A 21172-nucleotide genomic window follows, 5' to 3' on the forward strand; every position below is an offset into this window, starting at 1 on the left:
ACGCCGCCACACGCCTGGAAGTTTGTTTTGTTAAATAAAGAGCCGTTTACCAAACCCACGTCTTTCCTTGTACTTTGTTAACGCTAAAATAGTTATATACTAGATCTGTGGAATAACGACGAGGCTGACGTCAGGGCTCACGCACGCCGTTGTTGACAAGGGACGAGGAATTTGATCGTGGATTTAAGGATCTAGAGTGCACAGATGGTTTGATGATAATATTGCTTATATAATAGTTATTTGATATCTAATTTATATATCGTTATATGGGCCTGTGGAATATTTTGAAGCCGTTAGCGGCGCGCACCCATTGTTGACAAAGGACGATCGATGGATTTAATGAATTGGAGTGACACAGATGGTCTTATAAACGTGTTATTTATGTAATAGTTTTTTTAATAACTCTAAATGTTACGTCAGGCTCGTTCTCAGCTCTTTGTTTGTGTTTGTCACGCTAGCATACCTATTTTTTAGCCTGTTGTAGCTCGTTCATGTCTGTTCTTGGTGTTGGATTTTGTCGAATAGATTTCCCCCCAAAATGCGACTTATGCTCCGGAGCAACTTATACCGTATTTTCCACCCTATTAGGCGCACCGGGGTATAAGGCGCACCTTCAATGAACGGCCCATTTTAAAACTTTGTCCATATATAAGGCGCACCGGCCTATATGGCGCATAAAATAGAAGCTTTACTGCAACAAACTGAGGTTGACTAGGGTTGCGGTATGCACCCACTAGCCAATAACCAACGAGCCCTCTGTAAACAATCGCGTTTCTCAAACGATCTCCTATAAAATGATTGGAACTGACTAAAATTCAATCTAACGCATTGGTACTACTTACCTATGTTTCCCTTCCATATTGATCCGTAGATTTACTCGAAACATGAACAGAGCAGCCTATTTTGACATGAAATAGCCTCGCGCGTATAGCAGCTATCGTTATAGCATTAGCCATCCGCAAAAACCCATGACCCTCAGCTTGCAATCTCCCATGAGCCTCAGCAAAGTGTAAACAATCGCGTCTCTCAAACGAGCTCCTATAAAATGATCAGAACTGACTAAAGTTCGATCTAACGCATTGGTACTACTTACCTATGTTTCCCTTCCATATCGATTTGTAGATTTACTCGAAACATTAACAGAGCAGCCTATTTTGACATGAAATAGCCTCGCGCTTATAGCAGCTATCGTTATAGCATTAGCCATCCGCAAAAACCCATGACCCTCAGCTCGCAATCTCCCATGAGCCTCAGCAAAGTGTAAACAATCGCGTCTCTCAAACGAGCTCCTATAAAATGATCAGAACTGACTAAAGTTCGATCTAACGCATTGGTACTACTTACCTATGTTTCCCTTCCATATCGATCCGTAGATTTACCGTTTTTTTCCGTGTATAGTGCGCAAAATTTAACTAATTTATTGTCCTAAAATCTGGGGTGCGTATTATACATGGGTACAAAAAAAAAAATGTTTAATTTTTTTTTTTTTTTTTTTTTTTTTTTTAAAAGAAAGTCATGGTACAACAAAACCAACAACAGAACTGACCGACAAAGTCGTGGAACAAAAAGACAGGGTGACATTACCAAAGACAGGAACAGAATGACAGTAACACATGCAATGATCCAACGGTGAGCGAGGGGCAGACAGGACTTAAATACAAAACACGTTACATCGATTGAGGTGACACAGGAAGAGAGGGGCGACGCGAACAGAAACTATGGCAACCTAGACACATAGCAAAACTGGGGACGAGACATGACAAATCTCCCCCGAAATAAAACTCACCTTTCTTCTTGTTTGTTGTCAATCGCGCATCGCATTCAGCCATCCTGCCCAACACACTTAGTCAACACATCGTTTGATGCGATGGTGCAATCCTTGATGGTGTGTTATTGTCAAATATTGTTTGTTTTTAATCTCCATCGCGGACCGGACGTCATACGGAGGCCGCCATTACAGATGCGCAGAACGTATGCGCAAGACACGTCAGCTATATTAAGAGCAAGATATGTTTTCTTCCTATTAGTTTTAATTCACAGTTTAATTAGCAGTTTCAATCAGCAAATAACAAAATGCATATTATAGGTAATATTTTATTTCACAACACTTTGCCTTGTTCCTTTCGTCTCTGCTGTTCACTTCAAACACGCTCCATACGACCGCAATGCTCTTGTATCAGACGCTCGCTCGATCACCTGCTAGTTTGCTGTCTGTCACAATGTACCCTACACAAATCCGAAACATTTGTTGCGGCTCCGAGTCACGACGAGGGGCAAGTTTTGGTTTCCAAGGGTGTTTTTATTCCTCTTCAACGTCTCTCCCATACAGAGCCGCCTTTTTCACGTCCGCAGCCCATGCGCGCACGGAGCGCGGTGGTGCGTTTAGGGGCAGTCGGAGAAATCAACGCCAACAAAAGAAATTACATCCAGCCTAGTTAAGACCATACCAAAGACTATAAAAATGGGACCCATTGCCTCCCTGCGTGTGTGACGATCATTGGGACTTAAAAAAAAAAAAAAAAAAAAATTAAAAATTTTTTTTTAAAAAAATCATAAAAATTGGGTGCGTATTATACATGGGTACAAGCTTTTTTCCAGCATCAGCATGCCATTCCTAGGGTGCGTACTATACATGGGGGCGCACTATACACGGAAAAAAACGGTACTCAAAACATTAACGGAGCAGCCTATTTTGAAATGAAATAGCCTCGCGGGTACAACAGCTATTCGGTGACGCCCCCTGACTACAGTTACCGTAATGCTGGGAAGCGATGCGACCTTGTAATTTACTAGTCGTACTAAAACGTACTAAAACATTTTGGCAGAGCACTGTGTACAACCAGTATGGATCAACAAATTCATCACTTGATCCATATATAAGGCGCACCGGACTATAAGGCGCACTGTTGACTTTTGATAAAAAGTGCACCTTATAGGGCACCTTATAGGGCGGAAAATACGGTATATGTTTTTTTTCACGTTATTGTGCATTGTATGGCTAATGCGACCTACAGTGCCTTGCGAAAATATTCGGCCCCCTTGAACCTTTCAACATTTCCCGACATTTCAGGCTTCAAACATAAAGATATAAAAGTTAATTTTTTTGTCAAGAATAAACAACAAGTGGGACACAATTGTGAAGTGGAACAAAATTGTAATATAATTTAAACTTTTTTAACAAATAAAAAACAGAGAGAAATGGCTTTCTTCTTGCCACTCTTCCATAAAGGCCAGATTTGTGGAGTGCACGACTGATTGTTGTCCTATGGACAGACTCTCCCACCTCAGCTGTAGTTATCTGCAGTTCATCCAGAGTGATCATGGGCCTCTTGGTTGTATCTCTGATCCGTCTTCTCCTTGTTTGAGATGAAAGTTTGGAGGGACGGCCGGGTCTTGGTAGATTTGCAGTGGTCTGATACTCCTCCCATTTCAATATAATTGCTTGCACATTGCTCCTTGAGATGTTTATAGCTTGGGAAATGTTTTTGTATCCAAATCCGGCTTTAAACTTCTCCACAACAGTATCTCGGACCTGCCTGGTGTGTTCCTTTGTCTTGATGGTTCTCTCTGCGCTTTATACAGAACCCTGAGACTATCAAAGAGCAGGTGCATTTATACGGAGACTTGATTACACACACGTGCATTCTATTTATCATCATCAGTCATTTAGGACATCATTGTATCATTCAAAGATCCTCACTGAACTTCTGGAGTGAGGTTGCTGCACTGAAAGTAAAGGGGCCGAATAATATTGCACGCCCCACTTTTCAGTTTTTTGTTAAAAAAAAGTTTAAATTATCCAATAAATTTTGTTCCACTTCACGATTGTGTCCCACTTGTTGTTGATTCTTGACAAAATAATTAAATTTTATATCTATGTTTGAAGCCTGAAATGTGGTGAAATGTTGAAAGATTCAAGGGCGGCAAATACTTTCGCAAGGCACTGTATATACTTTTAGTCCGAAAATTACGGACTACATTTTTTTTAGTTCTTTTTTGTTCAAACAGTAGTGCTTTCCTGGAGAATTCTGCAACTCTTAGAAAAATGTTATCTGATTAATATGAGCATTTACTGGGTAGTACAGTCATCCCTCGCTATATTACGGGTCACCTTTCAAAGCCTCGCTGCTTCACGGATTTCTTTTCGCAGTGCGTTGTGTTATGGCTTCAGAAGGAAAAAAAACCTACAGAGCGAAGTCAGGCCGCAGCGGCAGTCAGAAATACGCGCGAGTCAATTTGTCAATTTGTCCTACTATATAGTACGTACTTTGTATTGATGATTAAAATCACTGTAGGTATTTGTAAGAAAGTGTTTACTTCTCTGTCAAACAAATGCATGGACCTGAAAACAGGTTTTGTTCTTTGGTTTCAGTGTTATATATGTATAATAATGGTAAAAAAAAAAAAGGTTTCTAATTCACGGATTTCGCCTATCATGGGTTCTTTTCGGAACATAACCCCAGCAAAAAATGAGGGAAGACCATATAGTAATGGAGGGTGGTAGAAGGCCAAAATGGCAGCCCTCTAAAATTGATTCAACCTGCTTAATACTTATCCCAACAATACAATGATAACCAAAATACTGTGTTTAGACTACTGAGGGCAAAGAAGGTAATATGGCAAAGAAAATAATTAATTTAGTGGACACTAAAGGGCAATTGAGCATAGCAGCCTTAAAACATTGGAAAAAAACAATATTATGTGCAAAATTGACATTGTATAAGACAATGGAGTGCAGCCCAGGGTTGGTGGAGGTTAACTGAAAGAGGAAGCCAGTACTCCAGCAAAATAGGGCCTTATACTGAAAAGAAAGGGAAATAAATAATTCTGTAAGGTGGGGGTAGAGAGTGGGATCAATGGGTATGAAGCTGGTGGCATGTATTTTGTGAAGGAAAGGCAAGACAAGGCCCAGGTGGGGGTTTTGAAATGAGAAGCAGGAGGTGAAAGCATTTGTGCCTTTCTGTGACTCATGCTTGGCCAGGTTCTCCTTGTACTCATAGCCCAGGGCACTCTTGTCCTGCCTCTCCACCTCTACCCCATACTGCCCTCCAAACCCACGCTTATAGTCTGCAACATAACACACAAATACATACAGTATGGACAAACACAGACAATACAATACAACACAAACACAAGGAAAGACCACTAAAGGCTGAGACAGGTCTCCACAGTGCTTATACACATCGGCCCCTTTGGCATTTTCTATCGACCATATTCAAAGTCACAACGAGCACTGAATTTGCTCAAATCTGCTTTGCATGAGAGTATCTACTAAATAAATGAGGGTTAGGGTTAGGGTTTCTTGACTTGTATAGACGTTCTTTCTTTGTTCCTCTTTTGGTTTGACTCACATTGAGGAAGTAATCAAGCTTTGAAATACTACACATCAAATATCAAAGAGAAGCCACAATGGAAAAGAGGAAGTCAGGTCAAAGCCTAAAAAGAGCTATTGGACATTGTACTATTTATCTTCTTAATCAAACTACTGTGAACATAATGTTGAATCAAGCAAATCCTGAGTAAAAAATAAAATACAGGAAGAAAAATGTAAATACAGTACAGCAACATGATAGCAAGCCAACAGTTTATCACTGTTGTTCAAATGTAGTATTTTTTTTAATCTTGTCAAAATTCACCTTCAGAGATGTTTTTGACAATTTGTGATTTTGTAATTGTTCCTGACAAAACACATTTGGAAATCTATGGAGCCTATTTTTTCTTCCAATTTACTGTATTAGTGATTTTTCTGTCTAACGCGATTACTTGTCAATACACTTAAGGGAATTATTATTGTTATTTTAATCATTTTATCCATCCATCGTGCCCCACTATAGATGTGCATGCATATGCTGCAGTCCCGAAACTTCATGTTATCATCTACAAACCTAAAATATGTCTTAACCAGACAAATACCTTTTTGGGATTCGTGGAGCTGTAGTTTCTCCTGATGATCCCACCCCAGGGCAGATTTATCTTGCCGGTCCGTCTGCACACCAAATTTGCCTCCAAAACCTTTGACATAATCTGTAGACAACACAAAGAGCTGTTGTTCGCATGTTGAACAAGAAGAAAGTATGCTGAAATGACTGAATTAAATTTTATTTATAACTAAAGTAGTATTAAGTTTAATAAATCAAAGGGGAGGGTTCATTTTACACACAGTTGTATATTTCTGATGTATACAACCAGTGGAAGGAGATCACGCAGCGAGATGCTTGAGAGCTGGTGTTGCCGTGGTTCAAAACTAGTTGCAAATTGTAAAATTCTAAGGTACATTCTTGGCATCTCTTACTTTCAAACAGATATCTGCAGTCTACAGTTAGCCAAACAAGTAGTAAAACTCAAATATGTTAGACAAGCAGCGACAGGAGAGTATCTGTGGTGCTGTGCTTTTGAGCCCAGACAGGTTGAGACAGACCGCAACGTGATTTTCTGAGCTTCTGGGCACACAAAAACAACACTTTAGCAATTTGATTTGGAGTAGAGGGTGAAGGGAATAGATAGGAGAAATCCTAATTTTACAGCGAGAATAAATATGTCTACAATTAGAAGACCGTCAATGTTAAGCATTATTTTACGTGCCACCTATTTTCCTGTCATGTTTCAGTAATCCACATGAATGAGTAAACTCCAACAGATTTCGTTAGAAAACCTTTTATGATCTTTGAGAATCAATGCTTTATGGCAGGCTACACTGCAAATACAAACAGGACGCTACGCTGAACTCGCTTCCCCGTTCTGCGTAGAGTCCTGTACTTTTACTGTCTGTATGCACACTGTCTGTATGCACACTTTTATTCGTTGTGTTATCTATTTATTTATTGTTACTCTTATTATTTATTGTTTGTGCCTTCTTGTTTTTTATATTGCGTCGTTTACTTGTATGTTTATCGTGTAATATGTCTTGTCACTGTGGGATAGGGAAGACCTAATTTCGATCTCTGTGTGTCTCGGCATGTGAAGATGTTGACAATAAAGCAGACTTTGACTTTGACTTTGAAATAATTCCCGCAAATCTGGGCCTTTGACACGAAAAATGAGACTTAATGTCCACACAGAAAATTGAAATTCATTTAAAGTTCTGGCGTTATAAAAATTAGTATACATGCCAATAAAAGCCTTAGAAGTCTACCGTAAATTCCGGACTATAAACCGCACCGGACTATAAGCCGCACCAGCTAAAATTGGGGGATATTTTACTTTTTTTCTTATATAAGCCGCACCGGACTATAAGCCGCATGTGCACACCCGTTCACAGAAAGCCTTTTTAAAGTTTTAATAACATACTTTAACATGTCTTTCTAAACATTGCCTGTGACGCAGCAGTAGTACCGCAGCAACACGGAAGTGTGCACGCGAGTTATTAACAAAGAAAGACTGGACACAGAAAGCTTTTTTAAAGTTTTAATAACATACCTTAACATTTCTTTCCAACGCGAGTTATTAAAGAAAGACTGGACACAGAAAGCTTTTTTAAAGTTTTAATAACATACCTTAACATTTCTTTCCAAACAGTGCCCGTGACGCGGCAGTAATACCGCAGCAACACGGAAGTAACAAGACTGGATTAAAAAAAACATACCCGGTAAAAGTCACTGAGACGCGGCGGTAACACAGCAGCAACACGGTAGTACAGCACCAACAGGGCTCGTTAAAAACATACCAGTAAAAGTAAAAATAAGAGCTTCATCGTCTTCATCTTCCTCCTGTGCAATGGTGAAACCATCGAAGCCTTCCTCCTCAGCGTCTGATTGGAATAGCGTTAGATATCCTTCGCCTCACACTTTCTCAGTCTCTCTTTCGTCGTCGCTTTTATGCATTTCTTCGAGTGTGATGAGGGTCTGTTCATGGTAATTTTATTCATGCACGAAGCGCTAAATTACATTAAGCTAGCGAGCGACACGTATACCTCCAGAGTAGACGGGACCACGAAAAAAAGAAAAGGGTGACGCAACCGTCTTGACAAACTAGCACGTCTTCTTCGGCGCATTATCTCTTCTTCGTCTGTCTCGCTCTTGGCCGTAAAAATCCATAAATACGCCGCGCCGCCATTTAAGCTCTATTTCCCTATTTGACAGCCAAATCGATTGCTTTTAACTTAAAAGCTGCATCAAATGCATTTCTTCGTGTGTTTTCCATGAGGGTGTGTGCGTGATGCGCGAAATGTTCAAAACACAAACTAGCACGTCTTCTTCGGCGCATTATTTCTTATTATTTCTTCTTCGTCTGTCTCGCTGACAAACAAAGAAGAAATAATAATACCGTTTTTTCCATGTATAATGCCCCCCCATGTATAATACGCACCCTAAAAATGGCATGTTGATGCTGGGAAAAAAGCCTGTACCCATGTATAATACGCACCCAAATTTTGACTCCTACTTAAGTCCGTAAACGTAAAATTATTTCAGAAAAAAGATCATCTTTGGGAACAACCGGATGTTATTCTGCTGGTCAGTATCACTGGGCATGCGCTAGCAAACTCGATAGCGAAGAAATGTTTCGGATTTGAGTAGGGTACTTTGTGACAGCAAATGAGCAGGTGATCGAGCAAGCGTCAGATACGAGAGCATTGTGTTTGTATGGAGCGTGTTTGAAGTGAACAGCAGAGAAGAAAGCGCATCTGTAATGGCGGCCTCCAGATCATATCCGGATTAAAAAAAAAAAAAAAGAAACTTTTTTTTGTACCCATGTATAATGCGCACCCCAGATTTTAGGACAATAAATTAGTAAAATTTTGCGCATTATACATGGAAAAAAAACGGTAATAATAATAAGAAGAAGAAGAAGCAAGATCGACTTGCTTCCTGTGAGAGCGCCCCCTGGAGGTCGTAAAAATCCATAAATACCCCGCGCCGCCATTTAAGCCTAGGGGTTCAAAGTAACCTTCTGAATAAAATGCATTAAAAGTTCATGTTCATTACAACTTGTTTTTGATGAGCAAAATGTCAGAAGAATTTAATTTAAATGCTGATTGATTGGGTTTTAATACAATGCAGATGGTCCAAACAGTGCCACTGCTTTGTGTAATCTCTGAGTCACATGGCAGAGTAAGAGAAAGGGTTTAGAGCCCTTTGACGCAGGTCACCTAGCGTGCATTCCTACTAAAGCTCATAATAGTCACAAGTAGGGGTGTAACGATTCATCGATTAATCGCTCTACGATTTGTTGGCATCGATGCTAAACGTAAACATCGATCTATATCGCCCGTTTTTGACCTCGGACATTAGACGCGACTTTATTTTGAAATCCAGTTCATTGTTGCTTGCTTCCTCTTTCCGGGAGCAGCGCGGCGTGTTGTGTTGTGAGCAGAGCAGGCACGTGAAAGCGGAGCCGACAACTACGTGGCTCCTGGGCTGATGCTATGGCTAGTGTCCAAGAAGACGAGGAAATTCGCTCGCCTTTGGGCTTCAAGTCATTCGTTTGGAAGCACTTTGTAATTTCCTAAATAAAGAGTTTGCAGTACCTTGTTGATTTTGCGTATGAATTGTTATAAATCAGGATATTGTTCTATATCGATCGTAGAGCACTATATCGTGATGTATCATGAATGAATCACAGCAGGCTATAATATATCGGCAAATATCGTATCGTGCGTCTTTGTATCGATATGATATCGTATTGTGACAAAACCCGTGATTTACACCCCTAGTCACAAGCAACACAGCCAGAATATGCAGCAGCCATAGTAGTGTTTCAAAATAGCATTTTTTTTGTTGTTTTTTTTCTTCAAGAAATTTGAAATTTATTTTTTTTGCCATTTTTCACATGTTGTTAGTGTTGTTAGTCACCTAAATGTAAAATTCCTTGTTTGGCACGCTCAAACATGGCGAATAAAAAACTCTTAAATCTTGAAGTGATCAAGTCATCACAAAAATCACGAAAAAATCCTTATATAAGCCGCACCTGACTATAAGCCGCAGGGATCAAAATTTTGGGAAAAAGTCGCGGCTTATAGTCCGGAATTTACGGTAATTGTCAAAAATCCAATTATTGGTGTGTCTAATCATCATCCAAAAATCTGACAATTGTTCTTGTGCTTACAGAGCGCTAACTCATTTATAATGAGCACAGTGTACATCAGGGGTGTCAAACTCATTTTTTTCACGGGCCGCATTGTAGTCATGGCTTCTTTCGGAGGGCCATTATGACTGTCAACCCAAATAAATGTATGAGCACCTCATATTATATATACAGTAAAAGCTACAAAACAAACTGACAAATAACTCCTTTTCATATCAGACGAGTAAAAACTGGTCAAATATTTAAAAAAATATATATATTAAAAGTGAGGACAATTTGCAATTCTAGTAATGACACACAAATTTGATGATTTGTCTTCGCGGGCCACATGAAGTGATGTGGGGGGCCGGGCCGTATCTGGCCCCTGGGCCTTTAGTTTTGACACCTGCGGTGTACAGGTTTAAATCAAGTCATACAATGATTAGACAGATAACGTACGTGTCTGGATATGTGGCTACGTAAAAACACTAACCTGCTCCTTTTGTTTTTAGGGAGGGAGCAACAATGAATTGATAACTGTGGTAAATGCTACACTCTTTACAATGACCAGTGAATGCATTTCTAGACATTTTAAATCACCGAAAACATATTAAATTATCTGCATTGTTGTATGCATACAATATGAGATTAGCTTGTGTCAAAAGTCATCTTGTTAATATCTCCGCAATGTTACCAACCTTTCTGAGACTCATGCCTCTCGGTTTTGCCCTGGTACTCAAAGCCCACAGCACTCTTGTCCACTTTGTCAATCTCCACGCCAAACTTTCCACCGAAACCTTTAGTATAATCTGCCCAATGCCCACAGCAAATGGTAGCGTAGGAGGGATTGAAATGAAGAAGAAAGAGAGAAAGACTGTTAAACACTGGTACTTGTATGGAGAAGTCAATGTGGCTGCCAAGGACTGCCGCTACAGCAGCCGTGAAAGTGTGCACATCACTGAAAAAGGAACAAGAGACCTTGCACTTATACTACTTTCTCACAGCATGTAGGGTATGACCTACAGAGATGTTTTCTTAAATCCCATCTTTTTATTTACGCGTTCACATTACAAAAGAAAATCTGACATGGGCAGAATGCGATCATGAAGTCCAACTGTTCATGCACAAAAAATGAAAGTAAATATGGTCTTGCATATACGGGTTCATTTCATTTCTCTACTTGCAACTTAGTCTGTACATCCTTTATTTAGTTGATTAATCCATGAATCTGGCAGATTTAAAAACATAACTTCAATCTTATCTTTAAAAACTTGACATTATTTCAAATTGACGTTTGACCAAAAAAAAAAAACTGTTTAAGATTCAGTTACTTGGTTGGTCACTAACATCCAACAATCAGTAAAACAAATTGTTTTCCAACATAAAAGCACATGTCTGCAAATGTCTTATTTTGATTCAGCACAAAGATAAACTGTATTCATTGAGGGTGACAATCTTAAAATGTTTATAGATGCAAGACTGAAAATTTGAATATTTGGACAATGTTAAGGATTAATGGATTACAATTATCGATTAATTTGCTCATCGATTCGTTGCTTACTGATCAATTAATCGTTGCTCACTGATCAATTAATCGTTGCACCGGCACGTGGTTGGTCAGGCGTAAGAAATAACCTTAAGCCAGTCTAGTTGCGTCATTTTTGTATCAACAGACATTTTGTATAATCCAACTAAAATGATCAGGGAATGGCAAAAACACGATTTGATGTCCATTTCCAACTCCTGTGTGGTTTACTGTACAGCTGGTACAGGGCCATTTGCCCCTGCATGCAGTTGCCTGGGAAAAATATAATACTGGGTTGAATGGGGGCAGGGATAAGAGAAAAAAAAAAGAAAGTACACTTCACATTGACCAAGAATTTCTTTATGGTGCATTTCTAGTACGGTTTCTTCATTAGGCGTGTTGTGAATGTGTTAATGTTTAAATTGAATACATGAAATTAAAACAAACCTTTCTGGGACTCATGTTTCTCGGTTTTGCCTTGGTAATCGAAGCCCACTGCGCTCCGGTCAACACGATCTGCCTGTACACCGTACTTCCCGCCAAACCCAGTGTTATAGTCTACACAACGGGCAAAATGGAGATGGTTAGTGGTCAGGGTGAGGCGGAATAGCAAAAGTGGGCACATTTTAACGTCAAATCGCCAAAAGAAACATCCTGGCAATGCTCAGTAATATACGGTGGATTCAACATATGTGAAATAATTATAGCAGTGATTATATTATCACACTTAATTTGCGAAATACACCGAAAACTCGGTAGAACATGTTTCGATTCCACGCAACTTTTTGTCTAACGCAGTTTGGTCACGGAGCCTGCATTCAGAACAAAACTGTGTTTAGCGAACACTGCAATCGACCTTCACAGATTTTGAAGTAGTATTTTAAATGGAAAATATAAAGACCGTACAAAGCTAAATGGCCAGCGCATAAACAATAGTGATTTAACTTCCATGACTACCGTATTTTTCGCACCAAAAGGCGCACTGGATTATGAGGCGCACCCTCAATGAATTTTTTATTTTAGAAATTATTTCATATATAGGGCGCACCGGATTAAAAGGCGCATAAAATAGAAGCTATACTGCAACAAACTGAGTTTGACCAGGGTTGCGGTATGCATCCACTAGCCAATAACCTATGAGCCCTCTAAACAATCGCGTTTCTCAAACAATCTCCTATAAAATGATCAGAACTGACTAAAGTTCGATCTAACACTGGTCCTGCTTACCTATGTTTCCCTTCCATATCAATCCGTAAATTTACTCAAAACATTAACAGAGCAGCCTATTTTGACATGAAATAGCCTTGTGCGTATACCAGCTATTATTATAGCATTAGCCACCTGCAAACTCCCATGAGCCTCAGCTCGCAGACCCCCATGAGCCTCAGCAACGTGTAAACAATCCCGTTTCTCAAACGATCTCCTATAAAATGATCAGAACTGACTAAAGTTAGATCTAACACATTGGTACTGCTTACCTATGTTTCCCTTCCATATCAATCCGTAAATTTACTCGAAACATTAACGGAGCAGCCTATTTTGAAATGAAATAGCCTCGCGGGTACAACAGCTATTCGGTGACACCCCCTGACTACAGTTGCCGTAATGTTGAGAAGCGATGCGACCTTGTAATATACTAGTCGTACTAAAACGTACTGAAACATTTTGGCAGAGCACTGTGTACAACCAGTATGGATCAACAAATTCATCAATTGATCCATATATAAGGCGCTCTGCATTATAAAGCGCACTGTGTTTTTTTGAGCAAAATGTAAGTTTTTTGCGCCTAATAGTGCGGAAAATACGGTAATTTAAAGGCGTTTGATAAAAAGAAGTTGGAACAGCACTCCATTGTGCAACCACAGAGACAGCGAGCAGTAAGTGCTGTTTGATCTTTATGACTGCTTATGCTTATAGGATAGGACGGCCCTACATGATCGCTAACCCGATTGGTAATATAATGATTTTTAAAATTATATCATTAATTTTCACCCAGAACAATGATGTTACTCCCCAAATGCAACCACATGTATCAGTAGGCATGTCCCTACTGCAATTTCCTGCTACACTCATATGCATGGCTCTGATTTTATTACACTGGCAAGACCTATAACACGCTTTCGCGATTAACGTGATTCCCAAATTCTGAACCTCAAAGTCCGCGTAAAATCAAGGTTCCGCTGTATTCACAAAACTGAAACAAAATCAGATTCACCATAAATTCCACCCTTTTGTTATTTACCGTTTTTTTCCGTGTATAGTGCGCAAAATTTAACTAATTTATTGTCCTAAAATCTGGGGTGCGCATTATACATGGGTACAAAAAAATAGTTGTTTTTTTTTTTTTAATTTTTTTTTTTTTTAAAGAAAGTCATAGTACAACAAAACCAACAACAGGACTGACCGACAAAGTCGTGGAACAAAAAGACAGGGTGACATTACCAAAGACAGGAACAGAAACCACATCATGACAGTAAGACATGCAATGATCCGACGGTGAGCGAGGGGCAGACAGGACTTAAATACAAAACACGTTACATCGATTGAGGTGACACAGGAAGAGAGGGGCGACGCGAACAGAAACTATGGCAACCTAGACACATAGCAAAACTGGGGACGAGACATGACAAATCTCCCTCGAAATAAAACTTGAAATCACCTTTCTTCTTGTTTGTTGTCAATCGCGCATCGCATTCAGCCATCCTGCCCAACACACTTAGTAAAATTCATAATTGACGACACATCGTTTGATGCGATGGTACAATCCTTGATGGTGTGTTATTGTCAAATATTGTTTGTTTTTTAATCTTTATCGCGGACCGGACGTCATACGGAGGCCGCCATTACAGATGCGCAGAACGGTTGCGCAAGACACGTCAGCTATATAAAGAGCGAGAGTTCAGTTCTCCACCTATTAGTTTCAATTCACAGTTTAATTAGCAGTTTCAATCAGCAAATAACAAAATGCGTATTATAGGTAATATTTTATTTCACAACACTTTGCCTTGTTCCTTTGATCTCTGCTGTTCATCCTAAAACACAAAGGCGCTCTTTAAGCAATGCGACAGTGAGCGCCCGGCGCGCTGCGGTTGCGCGACCGCACCAAATTAAGCTCACTGAGGTCCACTTAAATTTTAGAAAGTACATCAGGACTTTAAAAATATCTTCTAAATTTCAGCGACGGCTCTGTCACAATAATGCGACCAGCGCGGTGCAGTTGGGCGGTCGGCAGCGCGCTACGGTTGAGCGTTCTCTCTCGCACTCTCTCTCTCGCTCTCGCGCACACGCGCACACACGCAAACCGGATATCATACGGAGGCCGCCATTACAGATGCGCAGAACGGATGCGCAAGACACGTCAGCTATTTAAAGAGCGAGAGTTCAGTTCTCTACCTAAATCCGTATTACAGGTAATATTTTATTTCACAACACTTTGCCTTGTTCCTTTCTTCTCTGCTGTTCACTTCAAACACGCTCCATGCGACCGCAATGGTCTCGTATCAGACGCTTGCTCGATCACCTGCTCGTTTGCTGTCTGTCACAATGTACCCTACACAAATCCGAAACATTTGTTGCGGCTCCGAGTCACGACGAGGGTTAAGTTTTGGTTTCCAAGGGTGTTTTTATTCCTCTTCAACGTCTCTCCCATACAGAGCCGCCTTTTTCACGTCCGCACGCCTTTTTCAAATGTGCGCACTGAGCGCGGTGGTGCCTTTATGGGCAGTCGGAGAAATCAACGCCAACAAAAAAAAATACATCCAGCCTAGTTAAGACCATACCAAAGACTATAAAAATGGGACCCATTGCCTCCCTGCGTGTGTGACGATCATTGGGACTTAAAAAAAAAGAAAAATTTAAAAAAAATCATAAAAATTGGGTGCGTATTATACATGGGTACAGGCTTTTTTCCAGCATCAGCATGCCATTTTTAGGGTGCGTATTATACATGGGGGCGCACTATACACGGAAAAAAAACGGTATTTAGATCTAAAAGAACAAAAATTTAGTACACCACAATTATTGTGGAAGGGCTTTATTTCATAAGCGTTGCTTCTGACCCTTTATTTTGAAAGTTTACACATTTTTTGTTTGTAATTCTAAATCTCCCTGTGTATGATGGCTGGAAAGAAATCCATTAGCTTTAAATGCTGCTATTTGGCTTTGAACTAAAGGACAAATTCAAACAAAAGGGACAGTTTATAATTCAAGATCATCTAATGATTAGAATCAAATCAGGTTAGTCGTGAGGATTATTTTAAGTTGTCAGCTGCAGCATCTTTCATAAACAATTGATGTACCAAAATGCACTGACAGAACAGAGAGACAACACTGGAATTGCTTGTTGCCTGCCAAATATTCCAAATTCTTGGGGACAGAAACCACAAGCTGCAGGTTGATGGTGCAGCTCACACAATTGACAGTCTCATCAAATGTAAATACACTGCTCAAAAAAGGAACAGATTTTTTTATCAGGGTATGGCATGAATTCAATTAGATTTTTCTGATAAGGTTTTGGTCAGGTAGGTGGCAGAGGGGGTTGTTATTCAGTTTCAGGTGCATTGGTGTTGATGGAATTAACAGGTGCACTAGAGGGGCAACAATGAGATGGACCCCAAAACAGGACTGATTTTGCAGGTGGAGGCCATTTCAAGTTCCTCCCGCTTGATCTTTTTTAACTGTTTTTCCACAAGTGTTGGCTTTAGCTAGAGTCATTATCACGACTGGGAGCATGAGGCAGTTTCTTAACCCTCCTGAAGTTGCGCAGATTGTCCAACTCCTCCAGGATGACACATCCATGCGTGCTGATGCAAGAAGATATGATGTGTCTCCCAGTACAATCTCCAGAGCATGGAGGAGATTCCAGGAGACAGGCAGTTACTCTAGGAGAGCTGGACAGGGCCGTAGACGGTCCTCATTCCATCAGCAGGACCGATATCTGCTGCTTTGTGCAAGGAGGAACAGGTTGAGCACCGAGCCCTACAAAATGACCTCCAGCAGGCTACTGGTGTGAATGTCTCTGCCCAAACAGTCAGAAACAGACTTTACGAGGGTGGCTTCAGGGCACGACGTCCTGTAGTGTTTCCTGTGTTCATTGCTCAGCACCGTGGAGCTTGATTAACATTTGACATAGAACACCAGAATTGACAAGTCCGCCACTGGCGCCCTGTGCTTTTCACAGATGAGAGCAGGTTTACCCTGAGCCCCTGTGATAGACGTGAGAAGGTCTGGAGAAGCCAAGGAGAGCGCTATGCTGCCTGCAACATCATTCAGCATGACCGGTTTGGTGGTGGGTCAGTGATGGTCTGGGGAGGCATTTCCATTGAGGGACGAACAGACTACAGGCGAGAGAATGGCAGTCTGACTGCCATTAGGTATCGGGATGAAATCCTTGCACCCATTGTCAGACCCTACGCTGGTGCAGTAGGTCCTGGGTTCCTCCTGATCCACAACAATGCCCGGCCTATTGTGGCAAGAGTATGCAGACAGTATCTGGAGGATGAAGGAATTGACACAATTGAATGGCCCTCACGATCACTTGATCTAAACCCGATAGAACACCTCTGGGACATAATGTTGTGGTCCATCATACGCCACCAGGTTGCTCCGCAGACTTTACAGGAGCTCACTGATGCCTTCGAGGACATCCCACAAAACACCATCCGTCATCACATTAGGAGCATGCCGCGACGTTGTCAACCATGCATACAAGCTCGTGGGGGCCACACAAGATATTGAAAAGAATTTTGAGTCGCAGAAATTGAATTTAGGCAAAAAGGACGAGCCTGCCATATCATTTTTTCACTTTGATTTTTGGGGTGTCTGTATACTGAGCCCTCTGTAAGCTGAAAACTTTTATTTCCATCAAAAGATTGCGGCATCATTTTGTTCCTGAGACATTAAACTGTCCATATCAGTATAGATATCCCCCCCAAAAAAATTCATCATCGAAATCTGATGTGTTTTCAAAGTGTTCCTTTAATTATTTTGAGCAGTGTATGTTGAAAGATAGAAGACGTCTGCAGAAGATTTAAGTAACCAGATGAAGCAGGCAAATGCATGCCCCTGCAAATTTCAAACTGTGACCTGAGGTTAAAGTTCAGTTTAGTTGCAACATTACCTTTCTGTGAGGCGTGTTTCTCTGTTTTCCCGGCATACTCAAACCCAACTGCAGACTACAATTAGAGGAGAAAAAGGAAGGCAATATTTAGATGAATCAGGTCAACAAAATGCAAGTAATGATGATAAATGTACAAACATTAAAATCCCTTTAACCTGAGTTTATTGCATATTTATCTTTATTTAATAACTACTACTTCTACTAAAATGCATCAAGAGAATATAGTTTGTGATGTTTTCAATAAGTGGTCAGAAACAGGAAATACCTGATCCACACGGTCAGCTTGAACGCCATACTTCCCTCCGAAGCCCTTGGAGTTATCGGTCTGGGAGCAGTGCTTGGATAACATGCTTTGGTATTCATGGCCAACAGCAGACTGTTTAACACAGGCCAAGATATTCTTAGGGCACTAAAAGATAGCATAATACATCAGAATACATTTCGTTGTTGGTAGTGATTAAAATAGATTAATAAAAGAGAGCAGGAGAAAACTAAAAACGAGAAGAGCCACTGGAAACAGTTAGCAGTGGTAACATCTGACTCACCAGAGATCTATGCACACAAAGAATCAAGCATCGCTCACTCATCAAATTCATGATGCAGTAGCTATACAGATCAAAGAGGAAATACTGAATGGATGGAGCTGCTTGCCAGGGAAGAGGGTGAAAGGACAACTGTGTTGTCAATCAAGTAATGTGTTGAAAGCAAGAATACATAACTACTATACTGTAGAACAGAGGTGCTCAAAGTTTTTCAGCTTACGAGCTACTTTTAAAATGACCAAGTCACAAAGCTCTACCCACTACAATAAATTAAATAAATAAATAAATAATATAGTGCGTGTATTTTTGTAACGCACTTAGAAAATGACATTGTGAGAAAAGAGTCCAACTCCCATTTCGTATGAAAGTGATACGTTTTTGGCTTCTTACTTGGACCAGCTACCCCACTCATTTTTGATGGTCATAAACTTTATTTTGTTCAAAAGAAAAAAGCGAGTGCGTGCGTTGATTAGCTTATAAACTTTGGCAGTTTGTGTGTGCGCGGCTGTTAAACATGCTGCGGTGAGGGGTTGTAGTCACTGTCTATTGCAGGGGTGGCCAACAGTCAAAGACTAAGAGCCACATTTTTTACCGTGTCATCGCAAAGAGCCACATCATACACATGAGCACACATGAACACCCCCCCTTCGCACACGCACGCACACACACCCCTCTGCTCAGCCAAATTTATTGTGTGACATTATTATGTCACGCACCAACATGATAATGACAAATTGACTCCTACAGTACTAAAACCACAGACCAAAGACCACATTTTCAACAATGAACATTGTGTGCATTGTCTCACACAGACAAACTCTCAATTCAACAAATCCCACAAACAGAAACACAGTAAGTTTTTTCACTTACTATGTGTGGCGGGACAAACCATTCGTTTTGGTTTGTCGTTTTCAGGAGACAAGATTTCAATAACGTCACTGAGGCATCTTTTAACGAACTCCACTTTATTGTATGGCTTTTTAGCCCGTGCAATGTTCCAAGCCAGTTGAAACAAGTGTGACAGTCTCTGAGTGCTAAACCTATTCTGTACTAAACTGTACCTATTGTTCTGCCTGACTTTTCAAAGTGTCCAAACTTGCGCTTGCGAAATTCAGTACCTTTTGCAAAGTCCTTATCGATATTGGCATGAAGTGAGCTGAAGTGGCGCTGAACATTTGAAGCTTTTAAATGCACTAATGACGTCCGACATATCAGGCAGAATGGCTTGCCATTACGTTCAACAAAAAACAACTTTAACTCTGTTAAAAACGTCCTGTGGTCATAGTCATATATTCGTTTAGCTGTGCATTTTTTCCTTGCCATTTTGGCCGGGTTGCCCACCCCTGGCTTAGCGTCTTGTCAGCTTTTCTGGACCTAATGGGCCCCCGTAGTCACAGTCGCCATTCATTAAAAAGCCAGCAAAACCAATCGCTCTGCCCTGTGTTTATCGTCATATAGTCGTTTAGCTGTGCATTTATTCCTTGCCATTTTGAGAGCGAAATTGACACTCCTCAAATGGGTTTGTCCCTCCTCCTTTGCGGGATTTCACCTCACGCGCATGGGCGTTTGACCAAAATACCATACTTAACTCAAGCGAAGCAAATACGCACTAGAAATAAACACAAATGTTGATATGAACGTAAAAGAGCCGCATGAAACCAGCCAAAGAGCCGCATGGGGCTCGCGAGCCGCGGGTTGGCCACCCCTGGTCTATTGCGCATATGCGGTTCACTGTGATTGCCTCCCGACAGGCCTACCTGTATGTCAATCAAGCGATGGGCTGGATTCTAGCATACAGCCATTTTTTTTTTCTTTTTAAACGTCATGCGATCAACCAGTAGTAGCTTGGCGATCGACGTATTGAGCACCCCTGCTGTAGGATAATCTAGTACAGGGGTGGGCAAACTACGGCCCGCGGGCCACATCCGGCCCACAGGACCATTTAATCCGGCCCGCCAACCCTGAATAAATTGTATTATTAAAAGAAAGTTTTGGTCATATTGCCTGCAATGACTGCGTTTCCCCAGTAGATGGGGAACCGCTCGCCTGCGCATTTACTACCGGAAGCCGTGTCAGAAAGCTCGGTGCACACTCACAAGTGCGTGTACGTACTCAGTAGTACGGACGTGGGGCACTCGCGCTCTATTTGTATCAGTCCCGAATTTAGAGCGTGGGCTGTGACGACAGCATTCTTGTAATTCGCGCGCTGAGCTTTTAGATACAGTTTTACGCTAAAGCCACCCACAAACCTTTCCCTGGAATCCTTTCATTAAAATGAGTCGCCCGAAGAAAAGAAGTGAGTGCCGAATGTTAAAAAAAAAAAATGGCCAATTCGGCTCGACGTACGCGACGTGACGTTCAGCCACACCAACATCAACCCGTCACAGATCGAGGTAAACGGACCAACACCTCGGATCTCTCCTAAGAATTGCCACAACAAATTTTACTCCAGACAATGACGCACTAGCAGAAAAACGAGACCAACAACACTGTTCCTGTTAGGGTTTGCAGAATATCTTCATCGTATGATTATGTTGGAATATAACCTGTAATAATTTAACTAGTTTGTCCTGTCTAGACAAAAGTAGTTGACCAAAGTGCTAAGATCTTTTCAACTGATTGACCAGACGCAGAGGAAGCAATCAAAGTTGCTTTGTTTACAGAAAGTCGTAAAAGGCCCCCTGCTATGCTTTGATCAGCAGGGGACCGGCCTCACCCAACCTGTGTGTTCCCACACCCCCACTTTCAACCCCACTCTGTTTCTCTCAATAAATAAGCACCTGACAAGGCCTGAGTCAGACTTCATTCGACCATCGCTGTAAGCACAGCAACGAGTGAACTCTCCGCCTGCAGGTGTCTAAAATGACTAACTTGACTCCAGTGTGGTTCTTGCAAAATAAGTTAGAGTGAGCACCACCCTAACAGTTCCCACTGAAAATGAAGGGAAGGCTCTCAAGTTTGTTGTTAAAAAAATGCATTTTGAATATG

General features: G+C 41.0%; 1 protein-coding gene across 3 annotated transcripts in view; it reads right to left on the bottom strand.

The window, feature by feature from the left end:
- Positions 1-21172, bottom strand: part of LOC133152383 (src substrate protein p85-like) — a 47778-nt gene that overhangs the window by 9330 nt on the left and 17276 nt on the right. For 2 of the 3 annotated variants that reach the window (XM_061275928.1, XM_061275929.1), the window contains exons 5-10: positions 17908-18018; positions 17643-17697; positions 11972-12082; positions 10698-10808; positions 5914-6024; positions 4957-5067 (exon numbers count right to left, since the gene is read on the bottom strand). In XM_061275928.1, coding sequence (XP_061131912.1) covers positions 4957-5067; positions 5914-6024; positions 10698-10808; positions 11972-12082; positions 17643-17697; positions 17908-18018 — 610 coding nt within the window. The remainder of the gene's footprint in view (positions 1-4956; positions 5068-5913; positions 6025-10697; positions 10809-11971; positions 12083-17642; positions 17698-17907; positions 18019-21172) is intronic. The other variant, XM_061275930.1, reaches the window with a different exon arrangement.

The sequence above is a fragment of the Syngnathus typhle genome, linkage group LG4 (genome assembly GCF_033458585.1).
Source record: "Syngnathus typhle isolate RoL2023-S1 ecotype Sweden linkage group LG4, RoL_Styp_1.0, whole genome shotgun sequence".
Classification (NCBI taxonomy): domain Eukaryota; kingdom Metazoa; phylum Chordata; class Actinopteri; order Syngnathiformes; family Syngnathidae; genus Syngnathus; species Syngnathus typhle.